This window comes from Phocoena sinus, chromosome 4 (assembly GCF_008692025.1).
Source record: "Phocoena sinus isolate mPhoSin1 chromosome 4, mPhoSin1.pri, whole genome shotgun sequence".
Taxonomy (NCBI): domain Eukaryota; kingdom Metazoa; phylum Chordata; class Mammalia; order Artiodactyla; family Phocoenidae; genus Phocoena; species Phocoena sinus.
Genome location: NC_045766.1, coordinates 62,762,122 through 62,789,252, shown reverse-complemented (window position 1 = coordinate 62,789,252; position 27,131 = coordinate 62,762,122). Strand labels below are relative to the sequence as shown.

General features: G+C 42.7%; 2 protein-coding genes across 12 annotated transcripts in view; one reads left to right on the top strand and one right to left on the bottom strand.

The window, feature by feature from the left end:
* IGF2BP2 (insulin like growth factor 2 mRNA binding protein 2) overlaps window positions 1–13,719 on the top strand; it is a 165,024-nt gene extending 151,305 nt beyond the window's left edge. For 8 of the 9 annotated variants that reach the window (XM_032631554.1, XM_032631560.1, XM_032631555.1 and 5 more), the window contains 4 exons: window positions 345–419; window positions 4,772–4,903; window positions 5,270–5,383; window positions 6,716–8,567. In XM_032631554.1, the coding sequence (XP_032487445.1) occupies window positions 345–419; window positions 4,772–4,903; window positions 5,270–5,383; window positions 6,716–6,808 (414 nt within the window). In that variant the 3' untranslated portion in view covers window positions 6,809–8,567. Of the gene's footprint in view, window positions 1–344; window positions 420–4,771; window positions 4,904–5,269; window positions 5,384–6,715; window positions 8,568–10,264 lie in introns of those variants that run through there. The other variant, XM_032631556.1, reaches the window with a different exon arrangement.
* Window positions 13,720–23,731: 10,012 nt separating this feature from the next.
* SENP2 (SUMO specific peptidase 2) overlaps window positions 23,732–27,131 on the bottom strand; it is a 40,769-nt gene continuing 37,369 nt past the window's right edge. For 2 of the 3 annotated variants that reach the window (XM_032630709.1, XM_032630708.1), the window contains exon 17: window positions 23,732–25,638. In XM_032630709.1, coding sequence (XP_032486600.1) covers window positions 25,576–25,638 — 63 coding nt within the window. In that variant the 3' untranslated portion in view covers window positions 23,732–25,575. The remainder of the gene's footprint in view (window positions 25,639–27,131) is intronic. The other variant, XM_032630707.1, reaches the window with a different exon arrangement.

The window sequence follows — 27,131 nt, the reverse complement described above, 5'->3', positions numbered from 1 at the left end:
TGGACCAGCCCTTCCTCGCTTCTGGGCCCTCGGTGGGCTAGTGGAGCTCCTTGGTGAAAGGAGGCTGGTCACACTGCTGGTGGGGGCAGGGACAGGCAGTAAGTACTAACTTGTTTCCAACTATTCCTGGGTGGCCAGAGACCCAAATTTGATACTGGGCACTACGGTCATAATCTCCTAAGACCCAGAGTGGAAGCAGCAGGGTCAGACAAAGCACCAGGTACAAAGGTGTGAGTCTTATAATCTCTTGCTAGTGGGTGTGCCATCCTCTTAGACAACAAGGAGGAGGAGCTCGGGGAACAGAGCCAAGCAGTAGCATTTCCCTCTTGCTTTGTGAACTGCAGATTGCCCCAGCAGAAGGCCCAGACGTCAGTGAAAGGATGGTCATCATCACCGGCCCACCTGAAGCCCAGTTCAAGGTCAGTGCCAAGAACCCCCTCAGCCCTGTAGCCCTGGATACAGGGCAGCCTGTTAGGGAAGGCTGAGGGCCTTTAGCAGGTGCAGCTGCCCCAGAGCCAAGTTCAGGCTCTTCTTTGGAGGCCCAGCCTCCATTTCTCTTCCTTCTATAGTCCCACCCACCCTGTCTTCCCCGCCTCCAGGCTGCTCCCTCTGTGTGGAGCCCTCCTTTCCCTCCTTTCCCCTGGAAAAGTGGACTCTCTGTCAATGCCCAGTTAAGATGGCATCTCTGATCCCATTGGTCGTGGTTTTGAAGATGGGGCATAAACATGGGTGTGAGGGGAAATAGCAGTTTGTTGGAAGTGTTGGGGGTGGGGGGCGTGCACTGCTTTAAGTTTTAGTTTATATTGGAGTATGGTTGATTTTCAATGCTGTGTCAGTTTCAGGTGTACAGCAGTGATTCAGTTATACATACACATGCATCCGTTCTTTTTCAGATCCTTTTCCCACATAGGTTAGTACACAATATTGAGTACAGTTCCTGGTGCTATGCAGTAGGTCGGTCCTTGTTGACTATTTTATATATAGTAATGTGTATATGTTAATCCCAAACTCCTCTAATTTATCCCTCCCCCCCATGTTTCCCCTTTGGTAACCATAAGTTTGTTTTCAAAGTCTGTGTCTGTTTCTGTTTTGTAAATAAGTTCATTTGTATCATTTAGATTCCACATATAAGTGATAGGATATTCATCTTTCTCTGTCTGACTGACTTCAGTTAGTATGATAATCTCTAGGTCCATCCATGTTGCTGTAGTAGCATTATTTTATTCTTTTATATGGATGAGTAATACTCAATTGTGTGTGTGTGTGTGTATATATTTATCTTTTGGTTGGAGCATTTAATCCATTTACATTTAAGGTAATTATCAATATGTATGTTCTTATTGCCATTTTGCTAATTGTTTTGTATTTGTAGGTCTTTTTTCTTCCCTTCCTCTTTTTTTTCTTGTGATTTGATGACTATCTTTAATGTTGTGTTTGGAATTGCTCTTTCTTTTGTGTGTGTGTGCTCCTGTTGTAGATTTTTGGTTCGTGGTTACAAGGTTTTGATGTAGCAGTGTGTGTGTGTGTGTGTGTGTGTGTGTGTGTATGTAGGTATGTATATGATTGTTTAAAGTTGCTGGTCTCTTCATTTCAAATGCATTTCCCATATCCTGCATTTGTACTCTCCTCAGGATTGCTGGTTTTGTTATCACATTTGTGTGTGGATGATTTCCTACCTTTACTGTATGTTTGCCTTTACCGGTGAGCTTTCCCATTCGTAATTTTCCTGTTTCTAGTTGTGGGCTTTTCTTTTCCACCTAGAGAAGTTCCTTTAGCATTTGTTGTAAAGCTGGCTTGGTGGTGCTGAATTCTCTTAGCTTGTGCTTGTCTGTAAAGCTTTTGATTTCTTCATTGAATCTGAACAAGAGCCTTGGTGGGTAAAGTATTCTTGGTTGTAGTTTTTTCCCCTTTTATCACTTTAAATATATGGTGCCACTCCCTTCTGGCCTGCAGAGTTTCTGCTGAAAAATCAGCTGATAACCTTCTGGGGATTCCCTTGTATGTTATTTGTTGCTTTTCTCTTGTTGCTTTTAATATTTTCCCTTTGTCTTTAATTTTTGTCAGTTTGATTAATATGTCTCAGCATGTTCCTCCTTGGGTTTATCCTGTATGGGATTCTCTGTGCTTCCTGGACTTTGGTGTTTCCTTTCCCATGTTAGGGAAGTTTTTGGCTATTATCTTTTCAAATATTTTCTAGGGCCATTTCTCTCTTCTCCTTCTGGAACCCCTGTAATGCAAATGTTGGAGCATTTAATGTTGCCCCAGAGGTCTCTTAAATTGTCCTCATTTCTTTTCTTTCATTTTTCTTTGTTCTGTTCTGTGGCAGTGATTTCAACCAGTCTGTCTCCCAGCTCATTTATGCTTCTGCCTCATCTGTTCTGCCTTTGATTCCTTCTAGTGTATTTTTCATTTCAGTTATTGTATTGTTCATCTGTTTGTTCTTTAAATCTTCTAGCTCTTTGTTAAATATTTCTTGTATCTTCTTGGTCTGATTCTTTCTCCAAGATCTTGGATTATCTTTACTATCATTATTCTGAATTCTTTTTTCAGGGAGATTGCCTGTCTCTAATTCACTTAGTTGTTCTTCTGAGATTTTTATCTTGTTCCTTCGTCTGGAACATATTTCTCTGTCTCATTTTGTCTGACTTTCTGTGTTTGTGGTCTCTGTTCTGCAGGCTGCCAGATTGTAGTTCTTGCTTCTGTTGTCTGCCTTAACCCCTGGCTGAGGTTGGTCCAGGGGCTTGTGCAGGCTTCCTGGTGGGACGGACTTGTGCCTGCCCGTGGGAGGGTGGAGCTGGGTCTTGTCCCTCTGGTGGGCACAGCCGTGTCAAGGGGTGTGTCTAGAGGTGGCTGTGGGCTCAGGATGACTTTAGGCAGCTGTCAGTGGGTGGGTCTGTATTCCCACCTTGTTGGTTGTTTGGCCTGAGGCATGCAAGCACTGGAGCCTGCAGGCTGTTGGGTGGGGCCAGGTCTCAGTACCAAGATGGCGACCTCAGGGAGGAGGCATACTCACGCTGAGAAGCATTCCGTGGGGCCTCCGCCACCAGTGTCCTTGCCACTGCAGCGGGCCACAGCCAACCCCTGCCTCCCCAGGAGACCCTCCAAGACCCATAGGTAGGTCTGGCCCAGACTCCTGTGGAGTCACTGCTTTGTCCTGGGTCCCAGTTCACATGAAACCTTGTGCGCCCTCCAAGAATGGAGTCTCTGTTTCCTCTAGTCTTGCAGAGCTCTTGCACTCAAGCCCCACTGGCCTTCAAAGCCAAATGCTCTGGAGGCTCCTCCTCCAGATGCCAGACCCCCAGGCTGAGGAGCCTGGCATGGGGCTCAGAACTCTCACTCCTGTGGGAGAACCTCTACAATATAATTAGCTTCCAGTTTGTGGGTCACCCACCCGGTGGGTATGGGATTTGATTATATCATGAAAGCACCCCTCCTGCCATCTCATTGTGGCTTCTTCTTTGTCTTTGGATGTAGAATATCTGTTTTGATAGGTTCCAGTTTTTTTTGTCAATGGCTCTTCAGCAGTTAGTTGTGATTTTGGTGTTTTCGTGAGAGGTGGTGAGCTCAAGTCCTTCTATTCCACCATCTTGTCTCCCTTCCCCTGCATTGTTTTGTTATTGCCTTTTCACCCCTAGGAAAATTATAACTTGAGTTTTCTAAAAGTCAAAAACATTTATTTGTAAAAATATAATTTGTATTAAAAATATTTAAAATGTGAGAAAAAAATTAATACGTGTAAATGTTCAAGAACAATAATCCTTCAACTCATGAATGGATAAACAAAATGTGGTATATCCACATAATAGGATATCATTCAGCCATGGAAAGAGTGAGATTCTGATGCATGCTATATCATGGATGAACCTAGAAAACATTACACCAAGTGAAAGAAGGCAGACACAATAGACCACATAATATATATTCCATTTATGTGAAACATCCAGAAAAAGCAAATCCAGAGACAGAAGGGTAGTTTAGTGGTTGCCAGGGACTAGTGGAAGGGAGGAATTGGGACTATCTGCTAATAGGTACGGGTTTTTATTTGGGGGAATGGGATGAAAATGTTCTGGATAGCAGTGGTGGTTGCACAACCTAGTGAATATACTAAAAACCACTGGAGTGTACACTTTAAAATGCTGAATTTTAAGTTATGTAAGCTATATCTCAGTTTTTTTACAAGTTCTTTTAGGGACTTCCCCGGCGGTCCAGTTGTTAAGACTCTGCACTTCCACTGCAGGGGGCACGGGTTTGATCCCTGGTTGGGGAACTAAGATCCCACATGACATGCGGTGCAGCCAATAAATAAATAAATTTTTTTTTAAGTTCTTTTAAAAAGAACAAAAAGCTTTTGGCTACACTGGCTCTGGAGTTAAACATCAAAGAGCAAATCCCATCAACACCACCCTTGCCGCCATCCTTTAATAACCGGAGGCCTGAACGTATCGTGGTGGGAGGAAGTTAAGAATTCCCTGAACAAATTCATTCAACCAAACATTTATAGTTGCTCAGGATACAGAAATAAGACATGTAGTTCCACCCTGACCCTATACACAGAAAGCTTCCTGTGCGATCCATGTGCAAACCTGAAGACAGGGGAGTGTCTGTGCATGTCTGCAAGGTGCACTCCTTGGGTGTGGCAGGCATGCACCCACTGGGTCTGAGCGAGCTGACAGACCCCGGGGAGCATGGGGCTGGGGCTGTACCATTGCCTGGACTCACTGGTTCCTGTAGCAGTGCTGCTAAAGTAGGTTGACGTGTCTTGCTCTCTCAGGCCCAGGGGCGGATCTTTGGGAAACTGAAAGAAGAGAACTTCTTTAACCCCAAAGAGGAGGTGAAGCTGGAAGCCCACATCCGAGTGCCCTCCTCTACAGCCGGCCGTGTGATCGGCAAGGGTGGCAAAACCGTAAGTGTGCTCTGAGCTGGCTTCGTCTCCTGGCCTGACTTCCCTCAGACCCTCACTGACTCTTCAAGGACAAAAATGTAATTAGCATCATCCAGAGCTGAGGGCCCCAAATCCACAGTGCTGAGCCAGACACCGAAACACCAGGGTCCTGGGTCCAGGAGCACTGCATCTAGGCTGTGTGCTGGGAAATGAAGACAGGGAGGCTGCCTCCTGCCCCTGTAAACCCACACACATAGCAGCAGGAAGACGATAAGGAGGAGTCCCGCCCAGAGTATACAGACATACCTTGCAGATATTCTGGGTCCCGGTTCCCGACCACTGCAGTGAAGCAAGTCACAGGAATTTTTTTGGTTTCTCCCTTCACAGGTGAATGAACTGCAGAACTTAACCAGTGCAGAAGTCATTGTGCCTCGTGACCAAACGCCAGATGAAAATGAGGAAGTGATTGTCCGAATTATCGGGCATTTCTTTGCCAGCCAGGTATCTGTGCTGTGAGGGTCCAGTCTCTCCTGCTAATCTCTTTGCAAGTCTCTAAGTTCTTGGTGACCTGTCCGGTGGCCCCAGGCCGTGCACACACCCCCCCACCATGACCCCCATGCACAGATGGAACAGGACAGGGGCGACTGTTCCTTGGCTCACCACTGCTCTCCCAGGCCTGCTGGAGGAGCCTGAGGAAGGGTATAGAGCTTTGGAGTCAAGCCAGCACAGTTCAAGCCTCTAAAATGCTGAACTGCGGGCTCTCCTGCTCCCTCATCCTCCCGCTCAGGCCTCAGTCACAGCCTTCCCTTGCTGGGAGCCATATACCAGGCAAGGGCCACCCTTGGGCCCCGAGGACCGGCTAGGTGCCAGAATTCCACTATTATGGGTTAAACGCTCATGTCAGGAGACCCTTGTTTCTCTTTCCTCTCCTCTGCTTCAACTGTGACAACCCCCATTAGGACTCAGGGCCCCACACAGCTGCTTCTCTTCCAGTCAGAAGGGCTAGTGACTCAGAATCACGTGACCTGGTTCTTTCTGATGCTTTTTTGTTGTTGGGGGAGGGGGTCGGGTTTGGGGATAGAGCAGTCCAGTCCCTGTCCCAAAGGAGCAGAGGCAGTCTAAGCCAACACTGCAGGTTTGTCTGAGCGTCAGCCTGCGCTCTCAGTGCCGTGCCTTTGCCAGGACCTGCCACGCTGCTGTGCCCTGCACCCCACCAGCACCCTTTGAGACCACGCCTGGGGCCCTCCCATCCCGGCTCTTCCAGTGTTCCGGGCGTGGGTCTCAATGGCTGGGCTCCTGTAGGCGTTCAGTCTGCAGGGTTCTCCCTGCAGTGGGAGCAGCAGGGTGGGTGAGGGGACAGGTTTGGGTTCATGTGTTATCTCCACTTATTCAGGGTAGAGTGTCTGGCCCGTTTCTCACTTTCTCCCCATCCCATTGTCCATCTTCCCTTGCCATACACCACTGTCTCTGTAGTAACTCTAGGAAGGCAGGGAGGCGGCGAAGCGTTGGACGTTGGAGCATGTGTTAGCTGGGAGGGAGGATGCCGTCTGACCTCTGCAGGTTCCCTAGTCACTAATGCCCCGGTTCTGCTTCCTGGGGTCCCACGCTCTTACCCTCCACCCAGCAGCCTCGGCAGGGTGGGGGGTGGGGAACTCTGCCACTTTACTTCCAGGCAGAAAAGGCCTGGAGTCAGGGCCTCAGTAGGTAGATGACACTTTTCTGAGTTTACCGCCTCCTTCCCCCCAGTCCCAGCCCTGCTTCCCCACACCCCACTGCTTGTCCTCAGAACTGGGTTCCTTTTCTCCCCTGTCCCCCTCCTCTCCCTTGCTGCAGACTGCACAGCGCAAGATCAGGGAAATTGTACAACAGGTGAAGCAGCAGGAGCAGAAATATCCTCAGGGAGTTGCCTCACAACGCAGCAAGTGAGGCTCCCACAGGCACCAGCAAACAACGGATGAATGTAGCCCTTCCAACACCTGACAGAATGAGACCAAACACAGCCAGCCAGATCGGGAGCAAACCAAAGACCATCCTGAGGAATGAGAAGTCTGCGGAGGCGCCAGGGGCTCTGCAGAGGCCCTGAGACTCCGGGGGGCCAGGGAGGAGGCGGGAGGGCAGCCGTGCCGGGGCCCGGCCTCCCAGCTCCCCCAGGGCCTCTGCAGGCTTCCCAGCCATCCACTTCACCATCCACTCGGGTCTCTCCTAACCCCACCACGCTATCCCTTCTAGTTGAACTAACATAGGTGAATGCGTTCAAATCAAAGCAAAATCCATACCCTTTTCTTTTTGCGGAAAATTGTCTCTGTACATGTATGTACATATTAGAAGGGAAAGATGTTAAGATATGTGGCCTGTGGGTTACACAGGGTGCCTGCGGCGTTAATATATTTTAGAAATAATATATCAGATAACTCAACTAACTCCAATTTTTAATCAGTTATTCTTTTTTCTTTTTAAAGAGAAAGCAGGCTTTTCTAGACTCTAAAGAATAAAGTCGTGCTTTGGGAGTTCTAACGGTTTAGTAAGGAGCTTCAAGGCCACCCACACAAATTTCATCGGGAGGGAAATCTCGTCGAAAGGACACTCACAGCAGTTCTGGATCACCTGTGTATGTCAACAGAAGGGATACCGTCTCTCTGAAGAGGAAACTCTGTCTCTCTTCATCCCTGTCTAGCTCACACACCCATTTCTCTTTGCTTCACAGGTTTTAAACTGGTTTTTGCATACTGCTATATAATTCTCTGTCTCTCTCTGTTTATCTCTCCCCTACCCCCTCTCTCCTTCCCCATCCTCTCCATCCCCATTCTTGTTAATTCCCTCATCCCTCTGTCTCAATTCCCATATCTACGCACCCCCCAGGCAAAGCAGTGCTCTGAGTATCACATCACACAAAGGAACAAAAGCGAAACACACAAACCAGCCTCAACTTACACTTGGTTACTCAAAAGAACAAGAGTCAATGGTACTTGTCCTAGCATTTTGGAAGAGGAAAAACAGTAACCCATCAAACCAACCAACCAACCAAACAAAGAAAAATTCCACAAAGAAAGAATGTATTTTGTCTTTTTACATTTTGGTGTATAAGCCATCAATATTCAGCAAAATTATTTCTTTCTTTTAAAAAAAAATATGGAGGAACATAGCAATTTACACGAGGTCGTTGGCCCAGGGCGTTAAATTTACAGATTTTTTTAACGAGAAAAACACACAAAAAAAAAGCTACCTCAGGTGTTTTTTACCTCAGCACCTTGCTCTTGTGTTTCCCTTAGAGATTTTGTAAAACTGATAGTTGGAGCATTTTTTTATTTTTTTAATAAAAATGAGTTGGAAAAAAAATAAGATATCAGCTGCCAGCCTGGAGAAGGTAACAGTCCAAGTGTGCAACAGCCGTTCTGAATTGTCTTCCGCTAGCCAAGAACCTATATGGCCTTCTTTTGGACAAACCTTGAAAATGTTTATTTAAAAAAAAAGTGACAAAGAAAAACAGAGAGAGAATATTGGAGATGTCCTGAATTTCAATAGGGTACGCGCCATTAGGGCTTTTTGCGCTAAAGGATGAACATGTACTGGTTTATGTGAACAAGCCATTTTACCACCAGACTGCAATGCCAGTTTCCTCTACTGCAAACAGTGTTCTGTGACAAAAACAAAAACAAACAAAAAGAAATATATCCAGCTAACAAGATCCTGGTGTCTTGGTCTCTTATTTTACTAAGTATCACCCATCCCAAAGTGTCAGCTGAATTCCACCTCTGAGGGGACTTCAGGGAAATGGGTGGCATATACCGTCAGGACTGGGAAGCTACACTGAGGAGGCTGGCTTCTCCAGGCAGGTCTTTGGGAGAGAAGCTAAACTAGGTCAGTGGTGCTCAGACTGTGCTCCTCAGACCAGCAGCACCAGCATCACCTGGGAACGTGTTAGATATGCAGGTTCTCAGGGTCCACCTTGGGACAGAAATTCTAAGGGTGGAGGGTGGGCCCCTGGGCAGTCTCCGTCAGTGAGCCCTGGGTGATTCCGATGTACACTGAGGTTTGAGAACCACAGAACTAGAGGGCTGGATACTGCACAGTAACTAGGTAAGGCCATCCCCTATCTTAAGAAACTTTAAGCCTGGCCAGGGAAGGAGCTCGCTTTTATGTGGGGGGAAGGAAGCGGATAATATACCTAACAATTTAAGGGGAGAGGTACTTCCTTCACCCCTCCCCAGAAGCCCGACTGTAAGTATGTCAGGAGATGTGGTGAGGAGGCCTGGACATCCCTTCTATCCTGGTTAGGTTCCCTCCAAATTTGCCTCAAGACAATCTCATTTTCTCCAATATGGAGCTATGGAAAGGAAGAGGTTGCAAATTGGAAGAGGATTCCAGCATAGAGAACTTAAAAACATGAGGAAAAGGATCGACAGAATAGAAATTTGGAGGGGTTTCAGCAAAAGAGAGGAAATGATTAGCCCTAGACAGAAGTCATCTTGACAGGTAGCAAGGGTAGAAGAAAACACTGGACTTCTAAGGGAAGCAGGGGAAAATTGATAACCTGGCATCAGCTAGGATGTGAATGTCTCGGTGACTGAGTAGACAAGAGATAGGATGAGGACTTACGGAGTATGAAAGCATTTGGCCTAGTCCTATTCCTGCATCCCTGGGGAAGGACATGGGCAACAGGCATCCCCATGTGAACGATGATGAGGGAAGCCCACAACTGTAGAAATTCAGAGACCAGCCTAAATTGTACATGCATCCAAATCTTTCACTGTCTTAAAGCCTAATGGAAATATCTTTGACCTGCTACCGCTAATGTCTAATACCACTGCTAGCAAATCTCCTGATGTTTACTGTCAGCTGTTGCCACCTTTTGTTTCTTCTCTACATTCCCCTTAAGGTGCTGGTGAATTAAAATGGGACTTACCCCATATGCATGTTAATTTTCTATTCTAGCTCACATCAGCCACATAAGTCACCGTCTCTCTAGAAGCCATGAGTGCTCTTAATAGCTCTTGCTCTCACAGAAACAGCCAACATGAGGAGAAACCTCATGGAACAACTATATTCTAACTTGACCTCGATTCTCCTGTGTTCTCTTGTAAAAGCAGGGATCCAAGGTACTTGGTTTGTTCCCATTTTAAGAGCTAACCTAATCTCAGATGTGGCTGACAATAAACAGTGAAGAATATTCCCTTTTGCCTCCAGTAACCTCTAGTGATCAGGGCAAACTCTGAATGAAAAACCAAACTCAAACGGATCCCTGTATCAGTTTATCTGTAATTGGAACAATTCCTAATATGAAAGATTCCTGACTTCTGTGACTCCTGAATGTCCCTGATTCTCGATAGCTACAAAACTGCTTCCAGTCACCCTCACTGAACCTGGCAAAACCTTTTCTCTAAGTTCACAGAACAGCAGTACTGGGAAAGGATTTTCGAGGTCATTTGGTCCACTTTCCTAATATGGAATAATGTCCTCTAAACTCTCTCCAAAGTCTGGCCACCATCACCCCCACCACCCCCGGCGAGGAGAAACGCGGCTCCTAAGGCAAGACAGTTCTGTCGTCACACAGTCCAGCCTCCTAGATCTTCCTTCCACTGATCTGAAATCTGCTCACCCTACAACCACCACACACTGAATCTGCTACATGTTACTTAGAACAACTCCCCTAATGTTTGAAGACAGTTGTCTAGTTCTCCCTTTACTCGGTTCCTCCAGTCATCCCTCATCGCTGGGACTTGCTTTCCCTCGGCTGTGAAAAATCATTGTGGTGGAATACACCTCCACCTCCTGCATCCGGCACCTTCAAAACCCCAGTAACTGGCTGTCAGCATGGGAGGCCTTGCTCAGCAAACAGAGCAAGGGGCTGTGAAGGGAACTTAACCAGGGCATAGCTCAGCTTTGCCCTAGGGCAGGCCTGAAGGCAGGGATGGGTGCCTCTTTCCCTGTACCAGATCTCTATCAGTCTCACTTTCTCATCAGGAGAATAAGAAACCCCAGGCCCAGACGTTTTCTCCCTGGTTGCCTGTACACTAGATAAATAACCTTGTGCATATCAAAGCCTCCTGGAGGCCTGTCTCCTCATCTGTAAAATAAAAGTTTGAACACAATAAAGTCTTTGATTCTAACTGATGTATAAGAAGGGACTTTCAAGTCAAAAATGGCTTCTGGTTAGCAGCCTTCAGTGTTCCTTGTTACAATTTCTCATTAAACATCAAGAAAGAGGACTTACTGGTGGTGCAGTGGTTAAGAATCTGCCTGCCAATACAGGGGACACGGGTTCGAGCCCTGGTCCGGGAAGATCCCACATGCCACAGAGTAACTAAGCCCGTGCGCCACAACTACTGAAGCCTGCACGCCTAGAGCCCGTGCTCCACAACAAGAGAAGCCACCGCAATGAGAAGCCTGCACACTGAAAACGAAGAGTAGCGCCCAGCTCACTGCAACTAGAGAAAGCCCACACACAGCAATGAAGACCCAATGCAACCAAAAACAAATTTATATATTAAAAAAAAGGAAAACATCATAGGGCTGGGCCAAGAAGGAGTAGGAAGACCGTGAGCTCACCTTCTCTCATGGGCACAGCAAAATTACAACCATTTACAGGGCAGCTATCAATGAGAAAACCCAGAAGACTAGCAGAAAAGATCTACAACTAAAGATATAAGGAACCAGAAAAAGATGGGTAGGAAGGGTGGAGTTGCAATATTGTCAAGACCTACACCCCTGGGGGGGGGTAACCTACAAATGGGAAGATAATTACAATTGCAGAGGTTCTCCCCAAGGAGCAAGTGGTCTGAGCCCCACATCAGGCTCCCCAACACAGGGGTGCACTACGAAGATGAGCCCCCAGAACATTTGGCTTTGAAGGCTAGTGGGGCTTACTTTTGGGAGATCCAGAGAGACGCTACTCTTAAAGGGTGCACACAAAATCTCACATGCTCTGGGACCCTGTGCAGAAGCAGTAATTTGAAAGGAGCCTAAGTCAGACCGACCTGCTGAACTTGGAAAGTCTCCTGGAGAGGCAGGAAGCAAGTAGAGCTCACCCTGGGGACAAAGACACTGACAGCGGCCATTTTTGAGAGTTCCTTCTACCGTGGGGACACTGGTGCTGGCAAGTGCCATTTTGGAATCCTCCCTCTAGCTTGTTAGCCTCGGGACCCAGCCCTACCCCCTCCCACCAGCCTGTAGGCCCAAGTACTGGGTCCCCTCAGGCCAAGCCATGTGGGGACACAGTCCCACCCATGAGCAGCCAGGCTGCCCTAAGACCCCCATAGCCCAGAGCCATCCCTGAAAACAGCTCTGTCCACCAGAGGACCCAGGACCTGAGACACTTAGTACACAGGCACTGCACTCAGGACTTCCAAGACCCTGCAGCCAGAGACCCTGGGAGCCAGCTCTGCCCACCAGTGGGCCAACACCGCAGGACCTCCTGGGCACTGACCCCACGCACCAGTGCACAGACAGCAGGAACAGAACCACCATGCCCCACAGCCTGCCTTGTCAGGACTCAGACAATACACCAGTAGGACAGCACCACCCTCAGGAGCCCCAAGCTCCAGCCCTTTCCATCAGCAGGCCAACATCTCCTTTGGGACACCTTGGGCACCTCAGCCAGAGGCCTGTGGATCCAGCCCCACCCACCAGTGAGCTGGCAATGGCTCTGGGAGCCCCTGGGCTCTGGCCCCATGCATCAGCAGGCCAATACCACCTCTGAAATACCATGCACTATTCAACCAGCCACCCTGGGATCCAGCCCCACACCCCAGTGGGGCCAGCACCAGCTCTGAGACACCCTAGAACCTACAGTGAGCCATTTCAGGAACTGGCCCCAACCACCAGCAGGCCAACACTATATCCAGGAATGCTAGCTCGCAACCACCCACCCCAGAACCCAGTTCTGCCCAAGAGTGAGCCACCACTAGCCCCAGGGCCCTCCAGGCTTCTGTAGCCAGCCACATGACCTGGCCCTGCCAAACAGTGGCTGGCAGCCTCCACACAAGGCAGACCCTGGCAACCAACCAGACCAGGGGTCAGCCACTCCTACCAGACAGCCCACAATAACCAGCCCTCTATAATAAAAGGGCCCACACAGCCCACATAGGTTAGGAGCACATCTAGAGCATATAGTACTGGTGACCAGAGGAGAGTATACTTCTGGGATGCATAGGATGTCCTCTACAAAAGGCCACTTCTCCAAGGTCAGGAAACATAACCAACCTACCAGACACATAGAAATAAAAACAAATTCAGAAAAGTTAGGTGACACAGGAACATGTTATAAAAGAAGGAACAGGATAAAACCCCAAGAAGAACTAAATGAAGTGGAGGTAGGCAACCTATCAGATAAAGAGTTAAAATTTTTACAATCATAAAGATGATCAAAGAACTCAGGAGAAGAATAGATGAACAGAGTGAGAAGTTAGAAATTGCTGGGAATTCCCTGGCGGTCCAGTAGTTAGGCCCTGGTTTAATCCGTGGTCAGGGAACTAAGATCCTGCAAGCTATGTGGCATGGCCGAAAAAAAAAAATTAGAAGTTTTAAAGACTTAGAAAATATAAAGAAGAACCAATCAGAGATGGAGAATGCAATAACAAATGACTGAAATGAAAAACACACTAGAAGGAATCAACAGATTAAATGATACAGAGAAATGGATCAATAAGCTGGAAGGCAGAGTAGTGGAAATCACTGATGCTGAACAGAAAATAGAAAAAGAATAAAAGGAAATGAAGTCAGCTTACAAGGCCTCTGAGACAATATCAAAATGTTATAGGTGGCACCTCCCTGGTGGCACAGTGGTTAAGAATCCACCTGCCGATGCAAGGGACACAGGTTCAAGCCCTGGTCCAGGAAGATCCCACATGCCATGGAGCAACTAAGCCCATGTGCCACAACTACTGAGCCTGCACTCTAGAGCCCACAAGCCACAACTACTGAGCCTGTGTGCAACAACTACCGAGCCTGTGTGCGACAACTACCAAAGTCCGCACGCCTAGAGCCCGTGCTCCACAACAAGAGAAGCCACTGCAATGAGAAGAAGCCTGTGCACCGCAACGAAGAGTAGCCCCACTTGCTGCAACTAGAGAGCCCAAGCGCAGCAACAAAGACCTAACACAGCCAAAATTTTTTTAAGTAAGTAAAATAAATTTATTTAAAAAAAAAAAAAGTTATAGGTGCCCCAAAAGGAGAAGAGAGAAAGGGGCAGAAAACATATTTGACAACACAATAGCTGAAAACTCCCCAAACCTGGGAAAGGAAACAGACATCCATGCCCAGGAACTACAGAGAGTCCCAAACAGGATCAACCCAAAGAGGACCACACCAAGACACACTGTAATTAAAATGCCAAAAATTAAAGATAAAGAGAGAATATTAAAAGCAGCAAGTGAAAAGCAATGAGTTACATGCAAGGGAACTCCCCATATGGCTGACTTTTCAGCAGAAACTCTGCAGGCCAGAAGGGAGTGTCATGATATATTTAAAGTAATGAAAGAGAAAAACCTACAACCAAAACTACCCAGCAAGGCTTTCGTTCAGATTTGATGGAGAGATCAAAAGTTTTACAGACAAGCAAAAGCTAAAAGACTTCAGCACCACCAGATCAACTTTACAAGAAATGTGAAAGGGACTCTCTACATGAAAAAGAAAAGACCATTAGAAACATGAAAATTATGAAAGGAAGAAAAGCACACTGGTAAAGACAAATATACAGTAATGATAGTAAACCAACCATGTAAAAAGCTAGTAGGAAGGTTAAAAGACAAAAGTAATAAAATCATCTGTATCCACAATAAGAAAGGGATACACAAAACAAAAAAATGTAAAATATGATGCCCAAAACAGTAATCACTAGGTGAGGGGAGTAAACATGCAGGGTTGTTAAAATGCATTTGAAGTTAAGAGATCAGCAACTTAAAATAATCACACATATATAGATGGTTATATATAAATCTCATGGTAACTACAAATGAAAAATCTGTAATAGGTAAACAAACCCAAAAGAGAAAGAAATCCAAACATAATACTAAAGATAGGGGTTTCCCTGGCAAGGTTAAGGCTCCATGCTTCCAATGCAGGGGATGCAGGTTCGATCCCTGGTCGGGGAACTAAGATCCCACATGCCATGGGGTGTGGCAAAAAACAAAAAAACCCTCCAAAAAACTAAAGATAGTCATCACATCACAAGGGGGGAAGAGAGCAAAAGAAGAAAGGAACAAAAGTGGACTACAAAAACAACCCCAAAACAATTAACAAAATGGCAATAAGTATATACTTATCAATAATCACCTTAAATGTAAATGGACTAAATGCTCCAACCAAAAGACACAGTGTGGCTGAACAGATACAAAAATAAGACCCATATATATGTTGCCTATAAGAGACTCACTTCAGATCTAGAGGCACATACAGACTGAAAGTAAGGGGATAAAAAAAAAGATATTCCATGCAAATGGAAATCAAAAGAAAGTCAGGGTAGCAATACTTATACCAGACAAAACAGACTGTAAAACAAAGACTGTAACGATAGACAAAGAAAGACACTACATAATGATCAAGGGATCAATCTAAGAAGAAGATATAACAATTGTAAATATATGCACCCAACATAGGAGGAGTTAAATACGTAAAGCAAATATTAACGGGTACAAAGGGAGAAACTTACAGTAACAACAGTAGGAGACTTTAACACCCCATTTACATCAATGGACAGATCATCCAAACAGAAAATTGGTCTTAAATGACATGTTAGACCAAATGGATTTAATAGATATATATAGAACATTCTATCCAAAAGCAGCAGAATACACATTCTTTTCAAGTGCAACATGGAACATTCCCCAGGACAGATCACCTGCTAGGCCACAAAACAAGCCTCAGTAACCATATCAGGCATTTTTTCCAACACAACATTAAGAAACTAGAAATTAAATACAAGGAAAAAACTGCAAAAAAACCCACAACACATGGAGACTAAACAATACACTACTAAACAACCAACAGATCACTGAAGAAATCTAAGAAATCAGAAAATACCTGGAGACAAATTAAAATGAAAACACAACGCTCCAAAATCAATAGGACACAGCAAGAGCAGTTCTAAGAAAGAAGTTTATAGTGATACAAACCTACCTCAGGAAACAAGAAAACTCTCAAATAAACAACCTAACCTTATACCTAAAGGAACCAGAAAAAGAACAAAGAAAACACAAAGTTAACAGAAGGAAAGAAATCATAAAGGTCAGAGCAGAAATAAATGAAAGAGACCAAAACAAACACCACCAACAAAAAAAACATTTAAAAAAACCAGTGAAACTAAGAGCTGGTTCTCTGAAAAGGTAAAATTGACAAGCCTTAGCCAGACACATCAAGAAAAAAGAGGGCCCAAATCAATAAAATCAGAAATAAAAAAGGAGTTACAACTAACACCACAGAAATACAAAGTACTGCAAACAACTATATACCAATAAAACAAAAAGCCTAGAAGAAATGGATAATTCCTAGAAATGTACACTCTCCCAAGACTGAACCAGGAAGAAGTAGAAAATATGAAGAAACCAATTACCAGTAATGAAGTTGAATCAGTAATTTTAAAACCCCCAACAAACAAAACTACAGGACCAGAGGGCTTCACAGGTGAATTCTACCAAACACTTAAAGAAGCATTAACACCTATCCTTCTGAAACTATTCCAAAAAACTTCACAGAAAAGAACGCTTCCAAATTCATTCTACAAGCCCAGCATCACCATGATACCGAAACCAGATAAAGATATCACAAAAAAGAGAAAATTACAGGCAGATATAACTGATGAACATAGATGCAATAATCCTCAACAAAATATTAGCAAACTAATCCAACAATTCATTAAAAGGATCATACAACATGATTAAGTGGGATTTATCCCAGGGATGCAAGTTCAATATCTGCAAATCAATCAAAATGTGATACAATATATGAACAAACTGAAGAATAAAAGTCATATGATCATCTCAATAGATGCAGGAAAAGCTTTTGACAAAATTCAACATCCATTTACGATAAGAAAAACTCTCCAGTAAGTGGGTATAGAGGGAACATACCTCAACATAATAAAGGCCATATATGACAAACCTACAGCTAACATCATACTCAACAGTGAAAAGCTGAAAGCATTTCCTCTAAGATCAAGAACAAGACAGGGATGTCCACTCTCATCACTTTTATTCAATATAATATTGGAAGTTTTAGCCACAGCAATCAGACAAGAAAAAGAAATAAAGGAATCCAAACTGGAAAGGAAGAAATAAAACTGTCACTGTTTGCAAGATGACATGCCACTATACATGGAAAATCCTAAAGATGCCACTAAAAAACTACTAGAGCTCATCAATGAATTCAGTAAAGTTGCAGAATATAAAATTAATATACAGAAATCGGATGCATTTGTATACACTAACAATGAACTATCAGAAACAAATTAAGAAAACAATTCCATTTACCATCACATTTTATTCCTAGAATAAAATACTAGGTAAAAGAGGTAAAAGACCTGTACTCAGAGAACTTAAAACACTGATGAAAGAAATCAAAGATGACACAAACAGATGGAGAGATATACCATGTTCTTGAATTGGAAGAATCAATATTGTTAAAATGACTATACTACCCAAGGCAATCTTCAGAATCAATGCAGTCCCTATCAAAATACCCACAGCACTGTTCACAGAACAAGCAAATAATTTTAAATTTATATGGAAACCCCAAAAAGGCAAAACAATCTTGAGAAAGAAGAACAGAGCTGGAGGTAACTTGCTCCCTGACTTCAGACTATACACAAAGCTACGGTAATCAAAGTAGTATGGTACTGGCACAAAACCAGCACATAGACAAGTGGAACAGAAAAGAGAGCCCAGAAATAAACCCACACACCTATGGTCAATTAATCTACAACAAAGGAGGCAAGAGTATACAATGGAGAAAAGACAATCTCTTCAATAAATGGTGCTGGGAAAACTGGACAGCTAAATGTAAAAGAACGAAATTAGAACATTTTCTCACACCATATATAAAAATAAACTCAAAATTGATTGAAGACCTAAATGTAAGACTGGAAACCATAAAACTCCCAAAAGAAAACATAGGCAGAACACTCTTTGACATAAATCAGAGCAGTGTTATTTTGGATCTGCCTCCTAAGGCAAAGGAAACAAAAGCAAAAATAAACAAATAGAACCTAATTAAACTTAAAAGCTTTTGCACAGCAAAGAAAACCATCAACAAAACAAAAAAGACACTCTACATAATGGGAGAATATATTTGCTAATGATATGACTGATAAGAGGCTAATATCCAAAATACATAAACAGCTCAAACAACTCACATCAAAAAAACAGATAAGCTGATTAAAAAATGGGCAGAAGACCTGAATAGACACTTCTGCAAAGAAGACATACAGATGGCCAATGGGCACATGAAAAGCTCAACATCAGAGAAATGTGAATCAGAACCATAAATGAGATATCACCTCACACCTGTCAGAATGGCTATCATCAAAAAGAACACAAATAACAAATGTTGGTGAGGATGTGGAGAAAAGGGAACCCTCATACTCTATTGCCACGAATGTAAACTGGTGCAACCACTGTGGAAAACAGTATGGAGGTTCCTAAAAGAACTAAAAATAGAACTGCCATATGACCCAGGAACTCCACTCTGGAATAAAAGAGAACACTAATTCAAAAAGATACATACACCACAATGTTCACGGCACTATTTACAATAGCCAAGACATGGAAGCAACCTAAGTCCGTCAACAGATATAGGGATAAAGAAGATGTGACAGACACACACACACACACACAGAGGAATATTACTCAGCCATTTAAAAAAAGAATGAAATTTTGCCGTTTGCAACAACACGGATGGACCTGGAGGGTATCATGCTTAGTGAAGTAAGTCAGAGAAAGACAAATACTCCATGTTATCACTCATATGTGGAATCTAAAAAATAAAACAAATGAATATAACAGATACAGACTGAGATATAAAGAACAAACCAGTGGGGAGAGGGAAGAGGGGGAGAGGGACAAGATAGGGGTAGGGGATTAAGACTTACAAATTACTATGTATAAAATAAATAAGCTACAAGGATATATTGTACAGCACAGGGAATAGCCAATATTTTATATAATAATTTTAAATGGAGTATAATCTATAAAAATTTTAAATCACTGTGTCATACACTTGAAACTAATATAATATTGTAAATCAACTATATTTCAATAAAATAAATTTTTAAAAGTCATATTTTTTCCTAGTTGCAGTACATTTCAGGGTAACCAAGTTAGTTGATAAGAAGTTTTTCTCTTATAGAAGAATTCAAGGTAATTAACATAGAGAAATGACAGAATTAGAAAATCACCATTTTGTACCTCTTAATAATGGATCATCAATTAAATTTAAAACCAAGAAGAGAAAGATGAATAGGAACTCTTGACAGCCTGAATTACAGATCAATCTTAGCACCAGTAAGTGGAACAAGTAGACATTATGCGTCATGTGATACAACACAGTATGACCACTAATGAAGTATCCTTGCCTAATAAATTCAACCTGAATCTGATCAAGCCTCTAGATCAAGCTTACCAGTTTACATGAAATACAAGGGACAGAGGAAGTAGTTAAAAACCACCAAGGAGTTGTAAGCCAAATTCAGAAGTGGGATTTTCCGCAGGAACACCCGGTTTCTCTAGTAAATAATAGTACAAGAAAGGAGACAACTGTTGAATAAAAGAGACTCAAGAGATATAATAACCAATGGCAACGTGTACATTTTACTGGATCCCATATTACTGTTCTGAGACTGCTGTAACTACCACAGATTTGATGGACTTAAACAGTAGAAATTTATTCTCTCACAGTTTTGGAGCCAGAAGCCTGAACTCAAGGTGTCATCGGGGCCAGGTTCCCTCGGAAGGCTCTTCCAGCTCTGGTGGCTCCAGGCTTCCTTGGCTTGTGGTAGCATCACTCCAGTCTTGCTTCTGTAGTCTCATTGCCTCTTCCTTTTTTTTTTTTTTAAACTCCAAACACAAATTTATAAATTAGAAAGCAACAGGGCTTCCCTGGTGGTGCAGTGGTTAAGAGTCCACCTGCCGATGCAGGGAACACAGGTTCGTGCCCCGGTCTGGGAAGATCCCACATGCCGCGGAGCGGCTAGGCCCGTGAGCCATGGCCGCTGAGCCTGCGCGTCCAGAGCCTGTGCTCCGCAACAGGAGAGGCCATAACAGTGAGAGGCCCACGTACCGCAAAAAAAAAAAAAAAAAATTAGAAAGCAACAGAGCCTGTCCAGCCAATCATTAACACTTGGGTGTCTTTTTCCAGATTTTGTTTATACCTAAAACTGGGTATAAAAATAAACACTGCCTAGGCCCATCTCAACGCCTCCGCCTTATCCATCTCAAAACTGTCTGCTTCTTTCTTATATGGCATGTGACTGCATTTACGGCTGACGCAGACAATCCAGGATAAATTCCTTTTCTCAAGATCTTTAATCACATCTTTTGCCAAAGAAAGTAATACAGGTTCCAAGGATAAGGATGCGGACATATGTTTTGGGGGGCCACCATTCAACCCACTATATATCCTGATTAGAAGAATGTAATAAAACGTTTTACTCATCAGGGAAACTTGAATGTGAACTATTAGATGGTACTGGCAAATTCTTACTAATTTTGTTATGTGTAAAAATGACAAAGGCTTTTTTTTTAAGTTATTATACGTTAGGGAGACATTCTTAAGTATTTAGGTAGAAAGACATGTCTGGATTTTGCTTTAATATACTCCAGACTCTCCCCCTCCCATGAAAAAAAGGTGAATCAAGATTAGCCACATTTTAGTATAACTGCTGAAAGGTGGTGATGATTGTTTATGTCTTAAAATTTCCATAATAAAAAGTTTTTTGTAAAGTAGTTAAATAAAGATAAAATTATCCACTAAAATGAGACATTAAGTCCTTCAGAATGAACTTATCCAGAAGACCTACACATGAAAAATATTATAAAACTTAAATCAAGAGAGGTAGAAGTCATCAGCCTGTGCCAGTCAAAATACTAATGGGTGGATTTTTATCTCTGATTTTTAAAAAAATACATGTCACTCTAATTTAGAAATTTTAATTCTAAGAACTTCTCCTAAGAGAATAACTGAAAACACTGCAAGACAGTATGTCTAACAATACTGATTAAATAAATTATGTTATAACCATATGCTGGAACACTACACGGCAATTAAGATGTCAATATTTATTGCCATGAAAATATGTTCAACATAAATTAAGTGGAAAGGGGGTTATATAGTCACATAGTGTGATTCCATATTTGTTAATAACAAAAATATATATATACTTGCACAAGCGTGCACAACACACACACTTATTAATACACACGTGACAGGGTATATACCAAAGGCTAGGATATATACCAGAATGTTAATGTTAAGAGTTATTAACTCTGGGTGGTGAGTTTACAGAACTCTTATTCTTTAACTTCTATCAGTATTTTATTTTTCTACTATGAACACCTATTACTGATACAATTAAAGAAAAATATAAGTGGCACCACAGACCATGATCACCACATGCCCTTAAGGAGGCAGTGTGTGTGCTTGGCGGGGGGGCTGAGATGGGGAGAGGGGATACTTCCCCAATGTATATTTGAAGCATATGCTTCCAAGAGCTCTATGTTGCTTCTCCTGGCACGTGCCAAACTGTATTTCACAAAACAGTTCCACAGGTGTCAACACAGAGGGCTCAACGTCCAAGTTTTTAGACACACTAGGTTAAGACATTAATTTATTACATTTGCCATGCATCCCCAGGAGGAAAAGACATGGTACACACATTCACTGGATCATAGAACCCTTTGTTTTACATCCTACGTAGAAGTAATAGGACTTCTACTGAACATATTTCATGAAATTCCACTGTAAAAACCTGAAGAACAAGGATTGTTTAACCACGTATTTCCATTGAGGGTCTGAAAACTTCTGGCCCGTTTTCCTAGATTTAGATTGATTCATTTCAAAACCCCACATTTGTTGTATTTTTGTGGTCTCAAGCATTATAGTTTTGAACATAATTTGCATTTTGCTGTCAGTTCATTTAGAGCAGTGTTTTTCAAACTGGATTTCTATCCATTAGTGGGTTGAGAAATCAATGTGGTGGTCACAACTCACCTTAAAAAAATTTTTGTTTAAAGAAAACTATCAGTGTAGTAAGGATAAGTAATATTTTTTGTAAAACTTTTGTGTCCATATATAATCACATAATATATGCATGTGTGTATTGGTCACAATACATTTATTACTATGAGTTGCAATCAAAAATATTTGAAAGCCACTGAATTAAAGAGATGAATTTATTGATAAATAGATAAAATCAACACCTATTTCAAACACTCAAACCCTTCCTTGTATATATTAAATTAAAAAAAAAAAAATCACCAAAGCAATACAGACACCTAGATCCCCAACTTACAAACAATTACCAAAAATCTGTTTGAATATGGGTACCTAGAGCTTCTCTTAAAGAAACTATCATAAAGAGATTAGGTTCCCAATTAGTTCACGAAAGCCAATTTTTAAAAAAAAATTTTATTTATTTTTTTGGCTGTGCTGCTCGGCTTGTGGGATCTTAGTTCCCCAGCCAGGGATTGAACCCATGCCCTCGGCAGTGAAAGCACAGAGTCCTAACCACTGGACCACAAGGGAATTCCCTCACAAAAGCCAATTTAAACTGTGTAGCTTAACTATAGTACTAAGGTTGTTACAAACTTAAATTTCTCCACTGTATTTATTTATTTGTATCTGAAGTTCAATATATCTTCAAGGACACATTCTCCCTGAACCCACACCTTGGTCCCAGCACCAAGCAACGCCTCACAGTGCAGGCAAACATCCACCATTCAACATGGCATTCCCCAAGCTGTGCTTAGGAGGAAAAGATCAGAAGTTCTAACACCCTTAGGTAACTGAGGTAGAAAAAGGGGCTCTCCAGACATCTTCCATATGCCCCAAGTCTGTTTCCCTCCCACCGTCCTCCTGGCTCAAAGGTCAAAAATGAGAAAGACATTTGCTCACCAACAGTTGTGGGGTTTTTTTCTTCTTCTTCATCAATCTTTAGGAGAGACTGCCTACTAAAAAAAGAACAATGGTTCACTCCACCTTTTTTTCAGACCCCCAAACTACTGCAATAGAGATAGATATCTTTCTCACTGGCTTTAATGTTAATAATTTGCTACTGATAATTAGCAAATTATCAGTAGCTGGCGGCTTTTCTCATAAACTGTTTAGGTATTAAAATTCTATTACCAACAAGTATCTGTACAGAGAAATGCCAGTGCCTACAGAAGCATGGCTGTGTTATCTCCTATTAAATTCAGAAACTCAGGGTTAAGTAGAATGGCATTCTCCAACTTGACTCTCTGTTCTCATCAATTCATTATGTCCTAGAAGATTATTAAGAGCTATCCTGAAGAATCACATTAGTGGAAAGCTCAGTGAATGCTGCTCTAAGAAGCCCCTCCAAATACTTGTAATACAAATACATTAACCCCCAGCATCACTCATTTGGGCTGCCATTCCTAAAAGGATTTACCCCACATGGAACAAATCTTAACCAAGGTTCTAAATTCTCAGGTGAAACCTACTAGTGCCAAGTGGGAACCAGGCATTCAGTGCACTACTGACCCAGTAAATCTCTGGCCTTTCTTGGCTGTGCCTGCTGCCTGAACCCAGTACTCACTGGCACAGCTCCAGAAGCCTCAAGAAAGGAACGGAGGCTGCAGGCAGGGTTCTCTGTACAGCCTAAGCTTGAGGGAGACTCAGCCCAACTGGCTCACTCTTTAATCATCACCTAAGCACACGTCCTCTGGTTTGACCGTCAAGTAGGCCCAGCAGTTTCAATCCTCACCAGAGGCCCCAGGTCTTATACCAAGACTTTTACACATCTCAGGGAAAACTGCCTGCAAGAGTATGCCTCTGTAGGGCTTCCCTGGTGGCGCAGTGGTTAAGAATCCGCCTGCCAATGCAGGGGACACGGGTTCGAGCCCTGGTCCGGCAAAATCCCACATGCCGTGGAGCAACTAAGCCCGTGCGCCACAACTACTGAGCCTGCGCTCTAGAGCCTGCGCGAGCCACAACTACTAAGTCCATGTGCCACAATTACTGAAGCCCGCACGCCTAGAGCCCACGCACTGCAACGAAGAACAGCCCCCGCTCACCGCAACAAAGCCCACACACAGCAACGAAGACCCAATGCAGCTAAAATTAAATAAATTAAAAAAAAAAAAAGAGTATGCCTCTGCGACCAGAAGCCAGGGCCTCCAGATGGCAGACATGTTGATTCATAGCTAACAGATGCCCAGTTTTTCTGGTTTGACCTCTTACTTTTGTGAACGAGGAGAAGTGTGGGAGGTTTAAGTAGGGAAAGGGTTAGAAATCAGCATATACTTTTCAGGTTCTGCCAGACAACCTTTTATTACATCAGAAAAGCAACACTAGGCACTAGATCTTGCAAAATATGTTCTGACCAACTCTAAACTTTCTGAAATTAAATATGCATAACCACTGTAAGGTTTTTAATGAACAAAACAGTTAAATACAAACTTTCATAGGCAAAATAGACTACTGTATAACTGGCAACCTCAGAGCCAAGTACTGAATTTTCTTGCACAGGTTTCAGTGGCGGTGGAATGGGGATATGTAAATACTAATGAGTACAAAACTTAATTTTGGCTTTATATATAGAAAAAAAAACTTTGAGGAAAATAGCTTTAAACTGAATAGTATCTTTTGAAATAAACAGCTCAGGCCAGCCCTTACATATCTGAGGCTTATACTCAACCAGATCTGGGATGAAAATGAAGATTTAGGGTTTACAGTGACTTCAAATCCAGTTTTAAGAGTAGCTAAGTCACCTCATTTCCAGAAAGGGAAGTCTCTTTAGGATGACCATGACACTCTTCTGAAGACACTTGGATAGCCAGAGTTCCTTGGCCACAGTTCCACTTTTCCACGACACTGTGCCAATGCTGTAGTGTGGAACTTCCTCTGAAAGGCAACCAGAGCCCTACACCACAGCGCTTCTCCTGGCATTTTCAAGCCTCAAAAGAAAGAAGACCTCCTGCTTCAAGTTGGCAGTTACTGCTCCAGCTAGAGAAGTTAATTAACCCTTCCGCCCCCCACTGATTTCCCTCCTGATCTTCAGCAGGGGCAGCTTAACATTCCTTTCAGAAATAAATAGTTCAAATGAGAAATTCAGAGTTAACTTCAAAAGAGCAGCAGAAAACAGCCACTGCCCATTATGTTTGCAAATGAGTGAGTGAATGAATACACATGAACACACAGAAAAATCATAGAATAAATCCTGCATTTCCCACATTCACAGGGAAAAAAAAAATCTTAAAAAAAGTATTAATTAGTGTTTGTTCTTGTGTGGGTTGATAGTCCAGGGCTCTGAGCAGGCATGGCCTTATAAACAGGGTTGCAAGCAGCCCTCCACACACCAAGTCAGGACTAGGGTGCAGAGAGGGGCCTTCATGCACTTCTAACAGCTCGGTACCTGTGAGAGAACAGAGGTGATGCAGGGACTTTTTAACCCACAATGCATGAGGTATATGGAAACGTCCATCTGTGAAAGAACCACCAGCAGCAGGAGGGACTGCGGCAGGGCGTTCTCACAGCAACTGCTGATGAAGGATTTCCCACACCATCTTCTTCCGGAACAGAGGCATCTGGTGCTGCAGAGAATCCACAAGTAACACATACATCACACATGAAAGTGCCCAGTGTCAACAACCTTTAGTTGTAGCGTGTAAATAAAGTAGGATGTCAATGTCCTTTGTGTAAGCCTTGACTTTTCCACATCATGGTACAGACTTACAAAGCCATAAAAAAAGGAGGTTATTTGTATTATTATATGTATCATAAGCATTTTTACGTGTTAAGGAAAATCAAAGCAGGATGCAGAATTATACAATAGAGTCCAACAACAACTTCATAACAAAAACGTGTACCAAAAAGGGAAATAGCTAAGTGGCGGCACAAAAAGTAACTTTTCTACTTACCTGTATTTCAAAACATTCTAAAATTAACATATTCTGCTCTCTTATGAGAAAAACATGAAGTCTGTTTAAATAAAGAAAAAAACAAACCTGCAAATTACTCTGTGCTATACCAAATGTTGTCCATGGCCAATTCTGTTCAAATAGCAACATCCCCCCTTCAAATCTCATGTGATTAGGTTCAGAGAATAAATAAATCCTTCTTTAGAAGCATCAAAGAATTAGAGGCTTTTCTTAATATATTATTCTGCTTTAACTGATAATCACTACATGGTCCAATTTTCAAAGCAACAACATGCAAGACAAATCCAAAATCACCTGTAACTCTTTTTGATGAAATCAGACACCCTTGAGGAACTCCTGGAGTTTCCTTATAAATAGTTGGATATACCATTTTACTATACACTAGTGTGAAGAGGCCTAAAAAGTCTTAACACATGGATTCATAAATTATTTTAAATAGCTCAAAACTTGTAGTAAAAAACTACATATTTATTCTTAGTAAAACTGCTGAAGCTAACCAATTTTATTAATTCAGCATGGGAGCCCTAGTTAGTTCACGCTGTTCAAAAGCTTAGAATGGGGTTATTATAAGTCCTACTATTCAATATGTACAATTTGGTAGCTATCAAAATGAGGTCTGTTAAAGCAAACTATTTTTTAAAGGAGGTTGTCCTTGGTTGTAAAAAGACTGAGAATCCACTATTACAAACATAAATACTCAAGAGTTCTCAACATATTTGAATTTCCACTCAAATGCAGAGCTATGGAGAACCAAAAATAATCAGAACAGAAGGGAAAATCAGCATTCATAGTTACATCTTAGACCTGCAGCTTAAGTTCTCACAAGGCCTGATTTCCCCATGCTGTTACATATTCTGATGTGCCTCCTTCTTTGGCTAAAAATATTAGTATCACTCAAGAACCAATGAACACTGGAGTTCAGAGATATGCAAATTGCCCCACTGGTCACCAAAGACTAGGATAAACGTGAGAGCAGATACAGTGACAAACCCTGATACTAGCAAGAGTAGGGCTATGGCCAAGGTTTACAGCAATAATAGTAGCACAACTACCATTATTAACAGCTTAATGTGTGCCAGGCACTGGTAACAAGCTCTGAGTTTATCTTGTTTAATAACAAGTAAAAGGATGAAGAGGGGTCTCCA